Raw genomic sequence first — 17,919 nt, 5'->3', positions numbered from 1 at the left:
TCTACTAATCCGTCGCTGTAATGTCTTTGGAATGTCTCCTGCAGTAAAAACACGATGTTCTTGTGGGATACAGCGAGAAATTAATTATTGTTGACTGAGAAAAATTGCATGCAACCTGAAGTTTCAATAGACCCCTACCTCTTGTAATTTTTTTGTATTTTGCAAGGAAGTTAACAGAGCTTTAAAATAAGAGAATTTTCAGAATACCTTTTATCTTGATATGTGTTGGCTTGTGCACATATATATTTAGGTGCCGGGATACGCATCATTATAGCTCTGACATCATACTCGCTCAGTGAAAGTTACAAGAAAATTTACAAGAAAAGATCCAAGAATTTTCATAATACAGATTTTATTGTAACTCCACAGATACATTTCTCTTTAGATAATTTTCAGAATACGGTCTTTGTTCTCCCTTATAATAAGCTACTGGTAATGATTGTGCTGCGTGTAAAGATACAGTAGTGTTGACAATGCTGTAGAACAGGGGTTCTCAAACTTTTTCTTTGAAGGGCCAGATGAGACTCGAAGTAAACCTGAAAGGGCCAGGGTGAAGTAGAAAAAAATGTTTTCGAAGCACAAAGACCCTTGTGATCCGGGTCCTAGATGCTCTCTTGTGCAATATGGTCCTTATTTTGGAAGCATTTAATCCAACAAATTTATAACAGTTTCATATGGAATGCAGGCAAAATTTTGAAAAGATTTCAAAATACAGTGAGAATCAATATTAATGATAACAAAATTGTAGTACTTTATTAAAAGGAATCTAGATTGTACCTATACATACCTGGTATTGGGGAAACAGATAATGTCTTGAAGTATCAATATTTTTTGTAGTCAAAGTAGATTGGATTGATTAATGGAGCATGTCTGTTGTAGTCTCTATTAAACATGAATGTCAGTCTCCTTGTTACTTTCAATATGGGAAAAGTGATAGTCTGTCAGCAACAAGTTGCTTGAACCTTGGCACAAAAGGTGTAATAGCCAGACGAAGGCACTGGTGCAAATGTTTACTGGCCCAAGCAGGGGCCGCGGAAGCCCCCACCCCCTCCACTACTATCCAAAACCATGTACAAAAATGTAAAAATGACCATGTGATTGTGATCTTTTGCATGGTCATACCCCTTCCCACTTCTGGCTCAGCCCCCCCCCCACTTTGAAAACCGTTCCGCGGCCCCTGTCAAGGTGCTTCAGTATGAGTTAGTTCTTTAAAATGTTCATTGTGGAAATTAAATGCACTTTCGCACCTGTATGTAGATCAAAACATTGTGAGAACAGCACTGGTCATCTAAGAAAGTAGATTGAACAGATGGAAAAGACTCCACTAAACTTGTTTAAAAGTCAAATTTATCTGACATTGAAAAAACCCAGGCAGCAGAGTCTGGCAGGCCGGATTGAGAAGCTCCGCGGGCCGTAGTTTGAGAACCCTGAGCACTGTAGAAAGTACTGAATACCTCGCATTTTGTTGGTGAACTTTTCTGTGTGGGTGAATTCTGGCATGATATTCATCAGAAAGGTTACTTTTAAAGATACATTTTCAGCTTATCAAAAGTTTATCATCATTATTTTGTCAGATAATGTATCTTTTTTTTACATAATACATAATACAAACGTCTAGGACATTCTGAAGACCCCTCAAGCAAGTCAACGAGAAAGCAAAATCTTCTCTACTCCTGGGCTATTCACTCCTGATAGGCCGTCTCCTGTTTGTAAGCAGTGCAAAGATTACCCAGAATGCAACCCTCCCCAAGACGAAGAGTCTGCTTCCTCTTTTGTTCGACCAAAAAGGTTCAGAAAAGGTGAGAATATAAGTCGAGACAGTGATTTTCCATTTCAAAAAATGGTCTTTTCCGTTTCTGTATTAAATCTGTAATTCCGTTTCAACTTGATCTAAAAATGGAAATTCTGTTTTGTCACTGAAAATGAACACAGCAAAAACCTGAATTCGGTATTGCAAAGAGAATTCCATGAATTTTACATGAAAGTATAAAAAACAAACGGAATTTCCATTTTATTTACCGGTAAAATGGAAAATCACTGTCCCTCTGTAAGCTCTATTGAATATGTAAATTCTATTGTGTCTTAGTTCCATCATTTTATGGAACTGGTGGGTGTTTCATAAAGTTTAATACTGTTGTGTTGTCGCTGGATCGAATGCACTTTAACTTTCAACCAGACTTAAATGAGACAAGCACTGCAGAATGTACAGTTCATATACATGTATACATTTATTAAATACTTGATGATAACTATGATAAAGATGATGATAACAAATAATACGGGAACATGAGTAAGTCTGATGGTGACTACATGTATACTCTCTAAACTCCAATCTCTATCTGTATGCTGGAACAATTTCTAAAGTAACCTGCAATCTCTAACAATCTGCATTCTGTTATAATCTGATTTGTGTTCAGAAGTGAACCCCTTATATATTGGTCTGGTCTAGACTCTTTACGATCAAACAGGTGTTGGTCAACCTTGGACGCTTGACCAAAACAATCTGTACGTCATAACTTTACTCTGAATTGGGGGAGTTGACCTTTTAGGAAGAATATGAAATGTAGTGTACAAGAAACCCATAAAATATGTGTGCATCAGAAGTTTAGCTGGAAGAAGAATGAGTAATACTTTCTAATGAAAGTTGGAGCTGGTATACTTCCTGTAGAAGTATTGATAAATATTGAATATGTGAGATACATGTATGTGTTATCATCACATAACAATACAAATGACAGAATCTGGTGCCTCTTTCTTCAAAGGTAGAACTGTGAATTCAGAAATATTCGCAGTATATTTATTTTTTGGATTTCGCGGCAAGATTGGCGAGCACGAATAAAAAAATGCTCATTTATGAGTATCTATTTTAATGCATGTTTTGAATCGGGGTTCAATTTCTGTGTATCCGTTTGGCAAGGAGACTATAAATTTTGACCTCTAGAGGGGCGACATTTTAGCAAGCAAGATTTTCAGTGCTTCAACGTGAATGTACCGTGCATCGAAATTTTTTTTCAGTGCAATCATTTTTTTAGTCGCAGATCGGTATTTGAATTATGATGTTGCTTGAAAATAAGGTAGCATTTGCTGTTTGATTGGAGAGCGCTTAGGTCCGTTTGACACGTCTGGTTTCTGTATATCTGGGGACCGTTTCATGAAAGTTGTAGGCACTGAAAAATTGCCTTTCTCGTACAGTTACCATAGTAACAGTCAGAGACCAGGGGTTGTATTCTGAGATCCATTTTATCTCATATAACATACCCTTAAAATCTTTCCAAATTGGTATTCTGAGAACAATTTTATTTTCATTTTATCTCTGTAAGACACACCTACTTTTTAATCAATATCCAATTAGAAACACACTTTTATAGCTCTCTCGTGTCACTCAATTGAAATACAATCTGCCAGGAGGTGTGGCAAAGGGGCCAGATTGCGTTAATTTTTTTACTTCAAATATGCTTGAACTATACGCTTGTGCGTCTTTACAGAGATTTCTTTTTAACAAAAAGGACAATACTCTCATCTTTTCTCAAAATCTTTATCGCATCTTTTCAAGCATCATTTCAAAGACAATATTAGCCAAGACAAGTCTTATAAAATAATTTCTGATTGTACAAGAATAACGTTAAGGTGTTATTCTCAATAAATATATAATTTTTCTTCATTTTCATGTCAACATTTGGGGTTAATTCACCTAGAAATATCGGTGAAATCAATGTTGTGGAGATAAAATAGCCCCTACCCTCTTTTAAGTTTTTTTTTTTTTCTTAAAAGTAACTTGGGCGCAAGCATATCATCCGCGTTGCAATACCCAGATACGCGAAGAGTATGTCTACGCAGGCACTGTTCTGTTGCGTATCATCTATAGTTACGCAAGATAAAACTGTAAATTTTATCTCAGAGATAAAACGTCATCTCAGAATACCAATTTCATTTTAAGAGATAAAATAAAATATTTTAAAGATAAAATGACCTCAGAATACTGCCCCAGTGCCTTTCAGCCAATCAAAACTAAGGATTTCACTGAAATTCTCAGCACTGACAATTAGTCAGTCATGAAACACCCACCAGGTTTTAGTTAACAAGAAGACGTCTTGTCGATTGCTCAGGTGCGTTGATTGATCCCACCCCCCTCCTGGGGAACAGTATTCAAGCAGTAATCAAGTCATTCATTGGTGCTTCATAATGCCTGAGGAACTGGTGAATGTGAATCTTCCTGGAAGCTTTTATACAGAAGATGTTCTGAATATGGTCATTCCATTGTAGATTTTCCTGAACTATTACCGGTACTCCCAGAAACGTGACACTTAGGCACTCAGGTACTTGTACGCTATCTGTCTCCAGTGCTCCAACAGGAGGAGAATGGCAGGCAAAACACACACGCTTGACTTGGTATTTTGAAGGGTTTGACTTCATATGTGAGTTATGACACCATTCCTGGAGAGATTTCAAAATGCCAGGGAGAACTTCTGGTGAGGTGCCAGGAAGACTCTCAGTGATAGTCATGTCATCAACATATTTCTAGGTTGGGACTGGCGCTCCCCTGAGTGCGTCATGGACGATCACCAGAAAGATGAGGGGACCCAACCACGTACCCTGGGGTACTCCTGCTACCATGGAAAGGTCCGAAAGTTCACCTCTGTAGCTTACTTGTTGAATTCTTCCATTAAGAAAGCTAGTTACCCAAGGGATCAGATGTGGACTACATGTAGCTCCCATTTTGTAAAGTTTATTGATGGCAATGTGACTTCGTCGTTGTGGAGTGTGCAGCGCGAATTTAAGAACCTTTAAATATGTTTTGAAGCCGCCAAGCACAAAAAAATAATGAAATAACTGCATTTACAGTTAGTCAACGCCAATGGCAATTTGTGGGATATTATAAACCACAAGAATGGGTCACCAGTTGTGCATTATCTTTATGAAACACCCACCAAAAGTTGAATGATTTTAATAACGCAAATGATAGACTAAGGGTTAAGGGCTTGGGAATAACTGTTGGCATGATACTTTTTAACATTTAGATATATATACACTGTACATGTAATTGTGATGCATTATTAAGTAGAGGTATATAGAATTATGTAAGTACCTGTATCAGAAGTTACATTATCTTCACTGATCATCCTTTCTCCTTGGATTCAAAGTTCCCAGCAGCATCCATACAACACCCAATTCTCAAATCATCACATCACACCAGCCAACCAGTGGTCCAATGGCAGAGACAATACAGGAAGAAGATGAAGGGGAGAGGGGTCCAGTAGATGTCCAGTTTAGTCCATTCCCAACATGGAACCCTACTTCCAATAAGGACACACCTATCTTCATGAAGCACCTCTTCAAGACTCCATCCACATTGTTTGGTGCAGGGGACAAGCGGGCTTGTAGCACTCCACTACAGCGTTTAGTAAGTTGAGCTATAAAACTATGTGAATTGTGAATTAAGATAAGACCTGAAAAACTGTATAGTGCTTTGAAAAATATATTTCGAAGAGCCTTTTTCCAAGAGAAGTTAGATCTATCATTTTCTCATCAAATTTCAGTCATTTGCCTATTTAATTGTAGTAACTCTAGAAGGTAAAGCCATGGAAAATTGAAATTCACATGAAAAACTGTTTAAAGAATGGCCAGAAAATGTACTTTATTTTTGAAAGGGTTAGATCAAGTTTTGTTTATTTGCAACGGGGTTTGGGTCCCCTTTTATCCATTTTGAATATAACTTTCTTTTTTAATTTACATATATTGCAGTGTTTCTAAATGTAATAAACTGAATACAATATACATGTGCCAACAAAGAAATGTAAAATCACATTTGATTTTTTTTCTTTTGAATAGTTTTCATAAAACAATCTAACCCCTTTGAAATTAAATTGGATGTAACCTTTTTTTAAAAAATAAAATATTGATATTCCTGCACAAATTGGTGTCATGTGTGCTGTAATAATTTAAATTGAGTCTTACTATGTATATAACATGAGATTTCATTTGCTGGTCTTTTGGAATGGGCAAATGCACATGACATGAAAAAATAAAAAAAAAATAGTGTATGATACTAAGCTAGATCAGGGGCTCAGTTTTATAATTATGATGGGAGCAATAAAAAAAAACTACTAAAACTTTTAAGGGGAGCATTAGGGGAGCTCTACAAAAAGCTCTTCTTTAACATACAAGAGGAACTCTTTTGTCAGAGTATAAAATTGATGGAGGAACTTGCATTATTGTTACAAGCCACAACCACAAGAGACAAACAATCAGGATATGCAGTATTTATCTCATTGAACTTTTTAATGTCAATCCTGCTATGTGTGTATAATATTGCTTTTATACAATGTAATTGTGTAAAACTTTGACTGAGAATGAGGTTTTCAAGGTTGTCTCTAACATTTTGATCATTGACTGACACTCTTGTTGAGAGATTGCTGAGGCTAGCGATAAATCTCTCTACCTGAAATGGATTAAGGCGAGCAGTACTGAGTGATCGTCCTCTCGCTCACCTTAAAACTGAGTCCCTGCTAGGTATTGACCTTCTGGTGTTGGTTTTGGGTCAACACTTAACTTGATATCATCCATTGATTTGATTTCTACATCCGGGCCCTGTCTTGCAAAGAGTTACGATTGATCCATTCATTGTAACTCTATGGAATCCATCAGTATCATAAATTTTTCTACAGGAAATCTGCAAAATGTCTTTGGTATAAAACAAAGGAGAGCACACCAAATTGTCAAGAAATGAATTTATGGATATACATTCATATCTAGAATATTTTTTTAACAAACATGTATTTTATATGTTGACTTTGCTGGCTTTCCATAGTTGATTTTGATTGGATCAATCAGAACACTTATTAGACGGCCCAAGCAAGTGAAGCTGGCCCTATGATAAATCTTCCTAGTGTTTTGATTGAATTAACAATAATGTGACTAGGTGTTGGAGTTAACCCTATCTAGGCCGGGGTATGTTGGGAGTTCATATGGCTGGGGCCCTCCCAGGCCCCCCTTGAGATCTAGCAAGGTTACATGAACAAATTTTGATATCAGATCAATTTCTTATGTATTGTTTTCTGCAATTTCTTTATGTATTTCTTTGTTTTTGAACCCTTTGTTTTTCAATGAAATTCGTTGGGGACTCTTCTAAGATCATGAACAGCATAAAATACATACATGTATATTTAAACCAGCAAAACTAAAAATAATCATACATTCATGATTTTTGGTTGAAAACTCAATTTACATTGACTTTGTACACGAAATCACGTTTTAGAGCAATTTTTGGTCTGACATGCACTTTACATAACGTTGCGTAATTTCGAAAACGCGTACCCGGATGACACAAAATTGGTCTCAAAAGTTGCGCAAGACTTGAAAGTAAAAAGTCAACGAGCAGCGCGGTAAAAAAATTTCGCGCAGCGAAAATATCGCGCAATTTGTTGGGGGGGGTAGGGTTAAGAGAAAAAAGAACAATTAGATAAGGAGATAGGTGAAAGTTTGAATGATATTGGACAAACAATAAGAAAGATGCATTTTTTGTTATACATGAAAATGATAATCGCTATACCTATGGAATCTCAAATTGGCAGCATTAGTGATGTCAGGACTACATGTACATGTACTCTTCCATTTTAGTATAAAATGGCTAAAATGTAATTTATTTTCACATGTTCTACTTCAACTTACATTTTTCTTTCATGATGACATAAAACAATATACTTCCCATGCTATATAAAAAAGTCTCTGATAATCAAGTACATGGCCCATGGGTAAGCTGTCCCAACTAGTTAGACATTGCTTTTATCCAGTTACCAAAATAGGGATCTCAATTTTAAAACAGCCAACTTTTTTATTGCTTGTCTGATTTCTTTCAAAATAAGCTTCAATCTCATAATGCAATACCTTAGTGTGTTCTATAAATAAGCAATTACACGTACATGCCTTCACATGTAATATGTTTGGAATACCGGTAATGCAACATAGTCATGTTTATGTATCACTATTGTATGTGTTTGTGGGCAATGTAAACATGCTTGAAACAAAAAATTCAGGTAGCTCTCATTAAGTTGAATCATTTGAGACCACCAATTTTTTTTTTTACTTTTTTAATAGAAATTTAAATTTTGTTTATACATGTACATGTGTATATATTTTGAAAAATCTGGTCTAAAAGATTGCTTCTATGTATGCGATTTTCCAACTTAAAAAGGGTCGACTTAGTAGGCAGAGTTATCTGTTATCACAAATTGTAAGTTTCAAATTTTAGAATCACAAATTATAAATTCATCTTCTGTAACTTGTCTTTTAATAGAGTATTATTAATTGCATACTTTTCTTTGAGCAGTCTACACCCCAGAGGTTGTCAAGAAGTCTTGGTGCTGAACCCGAGGAATCAGATCTCTCTTGGACCAGTTCCTTAGCCACACCTCCAATGAGTTCCAAGAGCAAAACAGTCACCAGCTCAAACAAGAAACACATTGAAGATGATACATGGCAAACACATGTGAGTACAAGAATATTAGAATTCTTAGGCATCTATTAGGTACCGGGGATCAAAATGAAAATTCAAAGGGATGATGCCATTTTCTAAAAAGGACAGTTAAAGGAAAGGGAAGACAGAGCTCACTCTTGGCGGCAAAAGGTAGAAACCCCCCCCCACTTATTTTACCCTTAAATCTCGAAATATTTGGAAGGGCATCAAGGCCATTTCTTGGGGCATTGGATTTGAATACATAATGAATTACATAGGTTTCATTGTACAAAGGCATCTTAAGATATTACTCAGTATAAGGTACAAATGTGCATTTTCATGTGTGGATTAATGATACTAATAATAAAATTTACATAGTGTTTTGGCCTGAGGATAAAACATGCTATTATTACCCTGGATTTAGCTTGAGCTATTTTTCAACGGCTCTCAAATACATGTTGCCATGTGAAACAAGGTCTTATTCAGTTTTGATAACATTCTATTTGGCACACACATATTAAGTTATTTTTATTTCTTTTCCTATGGCAGGTTGTTGCCAAGGTTCTCTTCCAAGACGGTGGTTCTGTGGTTGAGATGGATAGCTGTGAGGAAGGGGACGAGGGTTCGACACAGCCTTTGAAAGTCGTCAAGTTTCCGTCTATTAATGATGACAGCCAAGAAGAAGAATTCACCATAGAAACAGAAGATGGTGGAGAAAGTGATAAGAGCTTAGGAGGTGGGAGAAAAGAGATACCAGCACCCATGTTTAACGACAAGAGTGATGAGTCTAGAGTTCAAATGGTGACAAGAGATTCTCTTGTGTTGCCTACTTCCTTGGTACAACCTCCTGTGACAGACAATGGAGAGCCACCTCTTGCCAAACATCAAGAACATGAAAGCATCAATGAGTCTGTAGATTCAAAGACGGTTTCTGAACTGTATGTGCAGGAAGGAGGATCTGTCAGAGAGAAGGTTGTGGGACCCAGTGTGGACATTATAGCTGAATTGGATGCCAAGAAGAATGTGAGTGGAGATTCCACAGAAACAAATGCTTTCTCAGAACTTGATTGCAAACAGTGGAAGAAGAGTCCTGTACAACCTGCAATGTCATCCCAGCAAAGCTCTGTCATTGGTAGTAATCATGCCAGCCAAACATTGTTCAACTCACAGGAAAGTACAAAGAATGATAAGACTGCAATGGAGGAGACACTGGCTTTCCTTCTCGCTACACCTCCAAGCAGGAGAGGGAAACTTCTTGACAGATTATGTGCATCTGGAAGTTCAATTGGTGTTGGGACTTTCATTGAGCAAGGTGCTTGTGATGCATTAGGCTCAATATTAGATGTAAAGAATAAATTGTCTGATTCTAGCCAGAGTGCCCCAATGAAAAGTGTTCTAGATGATACTTTTATGAGTCCTCCTGCAGGTTTGCTCTGTAAGCCAATGAAATCCGGATTTGATGAAGGGCAAGAAAGGAAATCTTTAGGCTCTGAAAGCAGCATGAATGGAAAACCTGATAATGGTGTAGTGGAGACACCAAGTAGACCTGCACCAGATGTTGATTTGCTGTCACCAATATCACCAAACTATGCAGAAGCTCTCTGTAGAGTTACTGACATTGCATCCAGGGAGCAACCTATTGGCAGTAAGAACACCCTTTCTGGTCAAAAGTCCCTTGGAGTAGAGAGAAACCTAATAGATATCTTTGAGAATCCTTATTATGAAGAAATAATTCATATCAAGGTTACCGATCAGTTAAGGTCAGGGGGTCATGACGACCCTTTGGTAAAGCAGACCTTACACCCTACTGAAGCAAATAGACCAAATACATCAGTAGCGAAGAACTCTTCATCTTTACCTTCAAGTCTTCCATCAAGTGCAAACAACAAGCTTCCAAAACCTTTTCTGTCAAAGCTAGAAGCATGTGAAGCTATGTCAACATCCAAGCCCGTAGCTGTTGCCAACCTCAAGACACAGTCTGTCACCAAGGGACGGTTTAAGTACACACCTCCTGCACAAGCACCCAGAAAGGACGGAGGAAACATATCCAAGACCCCAAGCTGGCTATCCCGAGCTGTATATGTTGAAGAGGAGGAAGATGAGAAGAAAAAGGAAGAGAAAAAAGTAGATGCTGTTCAGGCAGAAACTTTGGGTGAATCATCAAAGAAGGGATGGACGATGAAGAGACCTTGCCCTTTACCAACATGTACGTTCATTGTTTGCTCCCTCTTGGTCTTCCCTTTTGCAATGTTTTTTGTACAAAAATGCTGGGTTGGCAAAATTTTTGATAATGTGAGATTGAGTTATTCAAATGATAATAGTATTGTAATTAAATAAAATATCCTCCATTTTGGGGAATTCATGTCAACATTTGTAATAAATTGAATGTCCTAAAACATGTTTAGCTCATCTGTAAAATAATTGTCTGTATTACAGTCTGTATATTGTTTTAATTCCTGTGTGTCTACAAGAAACAGACCTAGAGTTTGTACTTTGACTTTTAAAATATGTTAAAAGAAGAAAAAATCTCTTTTTATCTCTTCAAATTTTAATTATGACAAAAAGGTAGGAAAAAAAAAGTCACAAGAAAGGCAAGTTCTTTTATGAAATGCATACATATGTGAACGTATGAATTAATGACATGCAAAACAAGTTTCATGAGAAATCTCTTTCACCTTTTCAATTTGTGATATCTTTGATACAGTCCAATGAATGAATAATTGAATTGACATTTGATTTGTTTCTTTTCTCCAGCATTCACTACATTTTCTACATTTTGCAAGACGGCTCCAAACCCCCTTACTAGAGCAATACCCACGGCTGAAAGCCAGACTGCATCAAGCACCACTCCTACATCTAGTAGGTCAGCCATCCTAAGTGCACCACCACATAATAAGTCTTTGGTAAGGATCAGAGAGTTCCCACACAGCTGGCCCTCACCAAAGCGATTAAGACTAGATGAAGAGAGAGATGAATGTAACATGGAAAGTGACATGAAGAGCAATCTTTTGCCTATTGACGAATGTGATGTAAAAATTCCAAACTTAGCTCCTGTAGGAAGTGATGAAATGCCACCTCGTACACAAGATCAGGTGTCTCTGGTCATTAACAATGCTGGGAATGGGCAAGAATGTGTAGAAGATCTCCATAACAAATTCAATTCAACAGATAATGTATTGTTTACAGAAGTTCATGGTACGACTCAAAATGTTGGATTCTCGAGTGCTAGTGGAAGAGCCATATTTGTTTCCTCTGAATCCTTGAAGAAAGCTGAAAAACTCATTGGAGATGTAGACAAGGAAAAACCACCGGAAGAATATCAACTGAATTTGTCATCAGCAGATCCTCAATGTGGGTTTCAGAGTGCCAGTGGGAAGTCTATTCAAGTATCAGATGAGGCACTGACAAAAGCTAAGAAAATCATTGATGAAGTAGGTTTGTATGATGAAACAATACATGATTCACCTGGTAAATCATCACTGTCTGTAGGGTTTACTTCTGCACGTGGCAATGTGATCAATATATCGGCAGCTGCCATGGCGAAGGCAAGAACGATAATGAATGACATCAACCATGATGAGGAATCAAAGTCCATAGGGCAGGAAGGAAGAGTAGTAGAAATTTCTGGTCGTCACCATGTGGATGGAGGGGGAGATAGGAATATGATTCAGAATAAAAAAGGAGTGCAGAGTGGGGGCTTATCTGGAAATGCTCAGCTGAAAAGAACAATGGAAAACAGACAGCGTCACAAAGGATTCCGTCCCTTCAAGCCACCATCTCTTGTTGCAAACATACAGAAACCATCTCATTTGACTTCAAGCATTCCATCCTTGAATCAGACAAGTGAAATTGAATTAATCAAAGAATCGGATAGAGGAAACGGCCTAAAGACAGGTGAAGACTGTATTCCAGTTGGTTTGCAGGAGGGAAATAAAACAATGCCAGAGCTTAAGATCATCACCCTGCAACAAGAACAGAAGATAGAAACTTCTGAAAGCAGTAACATGCCAAGAGAAAAAAAGAAACTGGACAGTGGGAATTTACAATCTATTGAGAATAGTGACATTTCTGATGATGACTGTCTGTCTGCCACACAAGCTGCAAGAGAGATCAAAGCTGCAGAGGAGATGGAACTAGTTTATAATTTCATGCAAGAAGAAGACACAGGATTCTCTCAGCTTGATGTGTCATCAATCATAGCAGCTGGTCATTCAGAGAAAGGAGCTGCACAGATTCTCAAATGTCCAGAATATCATACAGATCCAAATAAGGAGAGACAAGTATCAAATTCCCGAGATCATCAGATGTTCAATCACACCATAGGGCCTACCTCATCCCAAGACTTTCTCAGTGAACAAAGGGGCAATGTCAGTCTCATGGAAAGCAAGCTGAAAAGATCTAAAGCCATGGGGGCTATCAAGGAAACCACTGATAGGAATGAAGTATTATCTACAAGCATGAAGCACAATGATGTTCAATTTGAAATGATGGTTCAAAAAAGGATTGATGAATCTAAGCAATACCTTGCTTCTCCAAATCATGCAGAGAGGGTAACTTTAGACCTGAAGCAGAATGGAGATTACAGTAAAGTTGAGACCGATACTATTAAAGAATCACCCGCGGTAGACCAGTCTGTGAAGATGATTGGACAGGTTATGGATGATAATGCCATCCTGACAAAGGAGACAGAGGGACTTTGTACCCTTAGTGTGAAGGACAAAGAGCAACAGGAGGTTAGTCACACTGATACTCATGAACCATATCAAGGCACATGTAGTATTGATGTTACCAAAATCTCAAGAAGTGCCCAGCAATCTAGTTATGTCCGACATGTGGAATGTATTGATGAATCTTTATCTAATGATAAGAATAAAGCACATATTCCAGGGGATCACCTTCAACCGGACATACTAAATGCAACATCATATCAAGAGAATGACTCCATACCAGACCAGAAAAAGAGAGACAAACCCCGGTTGAAGATGGATGTCACATTAGAGGCTTGTGGTCCTGTTGGTTTCAAGACAGTTGAGGGACAAACAATTGAGGTTTCAGAGGCAGCACTGCAGAAGGCTACTTTACTGCTCTCAGATCACAACTCAGATGGAGAAACAAATAAGCAGCTCAATCCTGATATTTCTGATAAGTCTTTCAACCAGCTTATTCCAACTGTGTTAGCACACTGTATGAGCATATCTCATGCCACTTGTCACCAGGAAAATATGGAGCTTCCTGAACAAGCCAAAATCCCAGAGTGCAGACCTCTCATTAATGTCTTACAGGGGGAAAAATTGCTGATTGATGACAACAATTGTGGCTCAACCATTAGAAATAGTAGCATGTCTGAAGAAGAACCTGCTTCATCTTCTGTATCTGAAGTATGTCAGGCTGGTTTACAGACTGCAGGAGGCAAGGATATCAAGGTAGCAAAGTCGGCTCTGCAGATGGCAAAAACGGTAATTGGTGATAATCATGAAAATAATCCTCTGAACTATTCCATTGACTCCAAAGCTTCTAAAGACATTCCTGGAAGCGACCAAGATTTTGTCAACTTCGGTTTCCAGACAGCAGGAGGGAACAAAGTTTATGTTTCAAATTCTGCACTTCAAAAGGCAAGGAAGGTAATTGAGTCGGCTCTAGAAAATGTACCTGAATGTTCTCCTGGAAGGTCCTCAATGATACATCAGAACACCACGGATTCAAAGACTACATCATATACTATGAACAAACATGACATTGTCCATTCAGAGCAGGCTTCACAGAAATATTCATCTCAAACTGGATTATCTCCCAAAGTTGCTGCTTTGGAGCCAGTTCTTTCAGAATACAATGTGTCAGGAAATTTGTCAAATACTGAAAGTGGTCTTCTGGTGGCTTTCCATACTGCAAGTGGAAACAAAATCAGTATATCAGATGATGCCCTCCAAAAGGCAAGGAGACTGGTTAGCAATGAAATCAAGAGCTTTGATGAAGGAGCTATTGAAAAATCAACTACGGATTCCCATTCTAAACAAGTTGCACCGATAGACACATTTGAAAATATCAATGGAGACTGGGATGAAATTTCTGACGCATTGCCAATTGGAGAGAGGCAACCAATTGCTAATGATACAGATTTGTGTAATAATGGAAATACTGCTAACCAACACGACCGGGCGAGCGTTGCTAGAGATTTGAACTCCAATATACCATTCTCCAAATCTAGGCTTCAAAGGAAAAAGTATGGTGACTCGTTTGATAATTCATTAGGCCAAATGGGTTTAGAATTCATTACAAAGTCATCCCCAAGAAAATTAGGATTCCAGACTGCAAGAGGAGGTGCAATATCTGTTTCAGATGAATCTTTGAAGAAGGCAAAACAGCTGTTAAGAAAGGATTCCAGACATGAAAATATCCAGGAAATATCAGGCCTCAAAGAGACTTTGTTTGAATCATCCAAATTAATGACTGGCTTGCAAACTGGTAGTGGGAAGCACATCCAAGTTTCAGAATCTGCAATCCAAGTAGGTAAGCAGCTGTTATCAAATGATCTTGATATCTCCAATGGTGGTGCAACATCCTCTCTGCACCAAAAACACCCTGATTCTGCCGAGTTGGAGGTTGGGTTTCAAACAGGAGATGGGAGAAGGATACAGGTTTCAGAATCATCCATATTGAAAGCAAGACAGCTATTGTGTGATGAATCAAACCAAAAAGTGATGGAATTCAGTGGTCTGATAAAGAAAGAAACGTCACGACAAGTTCAACTTGACCCTGCAAAATCCCCAGATACTTTTATAGGTGAAGAAAAGCAGGACAACACTTCAAAAGAATCATCAGTGCCCACTAACAGAAAGACTAGAGACCAACAAGTGAAGAGAGTTTCTCGCTCTCTTGAGAGCCAAAAATCTCATATTAAAAGTGTGCCAGTGGGCTTTCAATCGGGACATGGGAGAAAGGTACAGATTTCTGAGGTGTCTCTTCAAAGAGCAAAGGAATTCTTAGCGGATGAGTCCAGTGAAGTACCAGATCAAAACATAGCAGTTGGCTTTCAAACAGGACATGGTAAGAAGGTCAAGGTTTCTGAGGCGTCACTCCTAAGAGCAAAGAAATTCTTAGCGGATGAGTCCAGTGAAGTACCAGATCAGAACACAGCTGCTGGCTTTCAAACAGGACATGGTAAGAAGGTCCAGGTTTCTGAGGCATCTCTCCAAAGAGCAAAGGAATTCTTAGCGGATGAGTCCAGTGAAGTACCAGATAAGAACATAGCTGTTGGCTTTCAAACAGGACATGGTAAGAAGGTCCAGGTTTCTGAGGCATCTCTCCAAAGAGCAAAGGAATTCTTAGTGGATGAGTCCAGTGAAGTACCAGATCAAAACATAGTGGTTGGCTTTAAAACGGGACATGGTAAGAAGGTCCAGGTTTCTGAGGCATCTCTCCAAAGAGCAAAGGAATTCTTATCTGCTGGCTCTGATGCACAACCAGACCATAACATAGCTGTCAGCTTTCAAACGGGACATGGGACGAAGGTTCAGGTTTCTGAGAAATCTCTAAAAAAAGCAAAGAAACTCTTTGCAGATGAGGCCAGTAAAGAAACAGATCAAGACATAGCCATTGGCTTTCAAACAGGACATGGTAAGAAGGTCAAGCTATCTGAGGTGTCTCTTCAAAGAGCAAAGACATTCTTAGCTGCTGGCTCTGATGTAGAACCAGAACAAAACATGACTGTCGGCTTTCAAACAGGACATGGTAAGAAGGTCAAGCTATCTGAGGTGTCTCTTCAAAGAGCAAAGACATTCTTAGCTGCTGGCTCTGATGTAGAACCAGAAAACTTGGCTGTCTGCTTTCACACAGGACATGTTAACAAGGTCCAGGTTTCTGAGGCATCTCCTCAAAGAGCAAAGAAATTCTTATCGGATGAGTTCAATAAAGTACCGGTTCAAAACATAGCGGTTGGCTTTCAAACGGGACATGGTAAGAAGGTCCATGTTTCTGAAGCATCTCTCCAAAGAGCAAAGAAATTCTTAGCGGATGAGTCCAATGAAGTACAAGATCAAAACACAACCATTGGCTTTCAAACAGGACATGGTAAGAAGGTCCAGATTTCTGAGGAGTCTCTAAAAAAAGCAAAGGAATTCTTCACAGATAAGGCCAGTAAAGAAACAGATCAAGTCATAGCCATCGGCTTTCAAACAGGACATGGTAAGAAGGTCAAGCTGTCTGAGGCATCTCTTCAAAGAGCAAAGGAATTCTTAGCTGCTGGCTCTGATGTAGAACCAGAAAACTTGGCTGTCTGCTTTCAAACAGGACATGGGACGAAGGTTCAGGTTTCTGAGAAATCTCTTGAAAAAGCAAAGGAATTCTTAGCTGATGAGTCTGTTGCATTATCATATCAGAACACAACTGGTGGCTTACAAAAACGATTTGAGAATAAGGACCAGGTCTCTGAGGCAACCCTTCAAAGACCAAAACAGTCATTAGCTATGGAGTCTGATGTAGGAACGGAATTACATGATTCTGCTGTTTGTGGTGACGCATATGAAGAGTCATTCTCTTCGAAATCCTACATGATGACAGGATTTATGACAGGGGATGGACGAAAAGTTCAAGTCTCAGAGGCTTCGCTTCAACTAGCAAAGAATAATTTAGACTCTGAGATTTTTACAGATGTCAGCAGAGAAATTGGTCAACGGGAATTACATGTACCTCCTGGGAGTCAGCACCAAAATCTTTCTTCCAGTGCTGATGGTAATTCACCGACCCACCAAGGGAAAGATTTAACAGAAAATCAGAAATTGGGAAGAGAGCCTCTGAAAGGGGGTTGCAGTCTTACCAACTTACCACCACAGAAACATCTTCCTGGAGGGCTCACCAAGAGAGGCTTGGTAGACATGAGAAACAGACAGCTTAACCAGCAGAGTAACAGGAGAGGTAGCCTCCCAACTGGACAAAAACCATACAAACGTAAGTAATGTCACTTGCATTATTTTTTATTCAGATTAATGTTAAGGACATATCCACCCATCAAATTATTTTTCAGCTTGTGCTTCTTCAAATGAATCAATAGTATAACGTGAAAATGAAGAATATATATGATTGGGAACTTATTTCCATGTTATTTGTAGCTTTTCCCAGTGGATACTGGTTCAAAAATAAGAATGTCTTACAGAGATAAAATAAAAGTAAAATGGCTCTCAGAATACCACTTTGCAGAGATTCTAAGGGTGTTTTATCTCACTGATTTTAACAGACAAATATTTTATTTTATCTGAGATCTCGAATACCATTCCTATTTTTTTATCTCCCTGGAGATAAATGGAGCTCAAGTGATAATTAGTATCATTAGCCTGAAACTGGTTGTTATTATATCCTTCATTTTCCAATCAATTCGCTTTATGACCTGAAGCTGTGCCCTTCAAACTATGATAGTATTATTTGCTTGAAGCTATTTGAGATATTAGTATATTGTTTTTAATATTGAAAATGAG

The 17,919-nt window shown here is 38.3% G+C and overlaps 1 protein-coding gene across 1 annotated transcript in view; it reads left to right on the top strand.

Annotated features, from left to right (window-relative positions):
- Window positions 1–17,919, top strand: part of LOC121415003 — a 76,682-nt gene that overhangs the window by 7,914 nt on the left and 50,849 nt on the right. Inside the window, exons 4-9 of the mRNA XM_041608080.1 lie at window positions 1,619–1,799; window positions 5,142–5,401; window positions 8,327–8,485; window positions 9,002–10,658; window positions 11,207–15,966; window positions 16,873–17,395. Of these exons, the coding sequence (XP_041464014.1) occupies window positions 1,619–1,799; window positions 5,142–5,401; window positions 8,327–8,485; window positions 9,002–10,658; window positions 11,207–15,966; window positions 16,873–17,395 (7,540 nt within the window). The remainder of the gene's footprint in view (window positions 1–1,618; window positions 1,800–5,141; window positions 5,402–8,326; window positions 8,486–9,001; window positions 10,659–11,206; window positions 15,967–16,872; window positions 17,396–17,919) is intronic.

The sequence above is a fragment of the Lytechinus variegatus genome, chromosome 1 (assembly GCF_018143015.1).
Source record: "Lytechinus variegatus isolate NC3 chromosome 1, Lvar_3.0, whole genome shotgun sequence".
Lineage (NCBI taxonomy): Eukaryota > Metazoa > Echinodermata > Echinoidea > Temnopleuroida > Toxopneustidae > Lytechinus > Lytechinus variegatus.
This window is presented reverse-complemented; position numbering and strand designations above follow the sequence as displayed.